Source organism: Rhagoletis zephyria, unplaced genomic scaffold (assembly GCF_001687245.7).
Source record: "Rhagoletis zephyria isolate East Lansing unplaced genomic scaffold, Rhagoletis_zephyria_1.1 Rzeph_scaffold_10490, whole genome shotgun sequence".
Classification (NCBI taxonomy): Eukaryota; Metazoa; Arthropoda; class Insecta; order Diptera; family Tephritidae; genus Rhagoletis; species Rhagoletis zephyria.
The window spans coordinates 1-1,619 of record NW_016167567.1 but is presented as its reverse complement, the minus strand read 5'-3'; the positions used below and the strand labels follow the sequence as shown (position 1 = coordinate 1,619).

Below are 1,619 nucleotides of genomic sequence, written 5' to 3'. Positions count from 1 at the left end.
TTTGCCTTGCCCCGTCCAACGCATTTCTTGGATGGCGGTGATGTCAGCTTTTGTCCTTACGAGGACATCAACCAGCCGGGCAGAGGCACCTTCCCCATTAAGGGTCCGGACATTCCAGGTGCATGCCCTCAAATCGTAGTCCTTTAAACATTTGCCGTGGTCGTCATCATAAGGGGGGGTCTCATCCGAGGCTTTGCCTTGCTTCTTCACTGGAAGTGGTTTTTACGTGGCGGGTCCCAAGCCCAGCGCACAACCCATTGCTGATTTCACTAATAGGAATATTAGTTGTAGTATGGCTTCATGCCGTCTAGCTAACCGATGGTTTAATCAAGTTGCATAGTTTTGATGAGATTGATAATCGTTTGTCTCACATTCCATTCGAGATATTTAATTTTCTTAATTTTGTATAAAATATCTGAGAGTTCGGAATTTTGTAGTGCACAGTAGACTATAACCGAATATTTTCTCATTTGATATGCTACAAATTAATTAATTATCTGCTTCCCGTAGCCTATGATTGCCTTAACCGAAACGTAGATCTCCACGCAACCGAAAGAAAAAGACCAAATTTTTCTTGATGATTATTTACCTTTGCCTTGATTAAATTTTTTATTGCTTTTGACTATTTTTTTTTGCAAATCTTCTTTTGAATCTAACGATTTTTTTTCTCGATTATTTCTAAGTATTTAGATACTTATGCACATTTATTTAAAATAAGTCAACTTAAGATTCAAGGGGATTCAATAAAACCTTAATCGGATTTCCATCGAGCCTTCATATATTTTTTTAAGTGGATCGTTTGGTCAATCATTACTTTTTTTTGCCTTTCGAAAAAAAGTGTCAGTGAGTACATATATAGTACTGATAACGTTTCTATTCATCGTTTTTTCTTTTGGTTTTGATTAACAAATATAAGTTTTTGTTTTAAAAAAAATGTCGATACGTCACAGTAAAGAACACCTGCCTCCACAGGCCAAGGCGTGCTCAATATGTAAAGAGGGCTTACTAGAACGTGATGACATTTTAATAACTGCCTGCTCCCATAATTTTCATCGAATATGTCTTTTAAATTGGCTTAAAAAGAACCCCTCATGCCCACAGTGTCGCGCAAGGTGTACCAGCAGGGACTTCTCCCAAATTACTGGTGCGCGCACCAGATCCCGTACCGCTTTGCAGTCAGATAACCCTTCTAGAGATTTAGGAATGCCAGCAAGGGAGCAAGCTAAAGAACACCAAACTGAAGGCGCTGCAAGCCTGCCTGGTGTAGATGGTATAAATATAAGCCGTAATGCCAGTGAAGAAGAGAATCGTATGCGCAAAATCGTATCTGCAGTAATATCAGCCAGACAAGCGTCCTTGCTCGGATATTTTGAAAGCCGTGTTAAACAGCTGATAGAGCAAAAGATCGAAAATACTTTAACTAACTTATTAGATCGTTTGAATTTAAATGGCCAACCAGCTCAGCCTTCGGCGAGTCTTAGTCCAACCAACCGCACTAACCAACCTAATTTAGACCAACCGAATATCTCGACGCCAGTTTGGGCTAGAGAAACTCCTAATTTGCCCAACGGTTCTAACCGAAACTTCCATCGTCAGATAGATCAACTCCGATTTAGCGA

General features: G+C 39.9%; 1 protein-coding gene across 1 annotated transcript; it reads left to right on the top strand.

Moving 5' to 3' along the window:
• Positions 1 to 933: 933 nt before the first annotated feature.
• Positions 934 to 1,570, top strand: LOC108376475 (E3 ubiquitin-protein ligase RING1-like; the record flags this gene model as incomplete). Its single annotated transcript, XM_017632701.1, has 1 exon — positions 934 to 1,570. A coding segment is annotated over exon 1 (637 nt), but the record flags the coding sequence as incomplete, so codon positions are not given.
• Between the last annotated feature and the right edge of the window lie 49 nt (positions 1,571 to 1,619).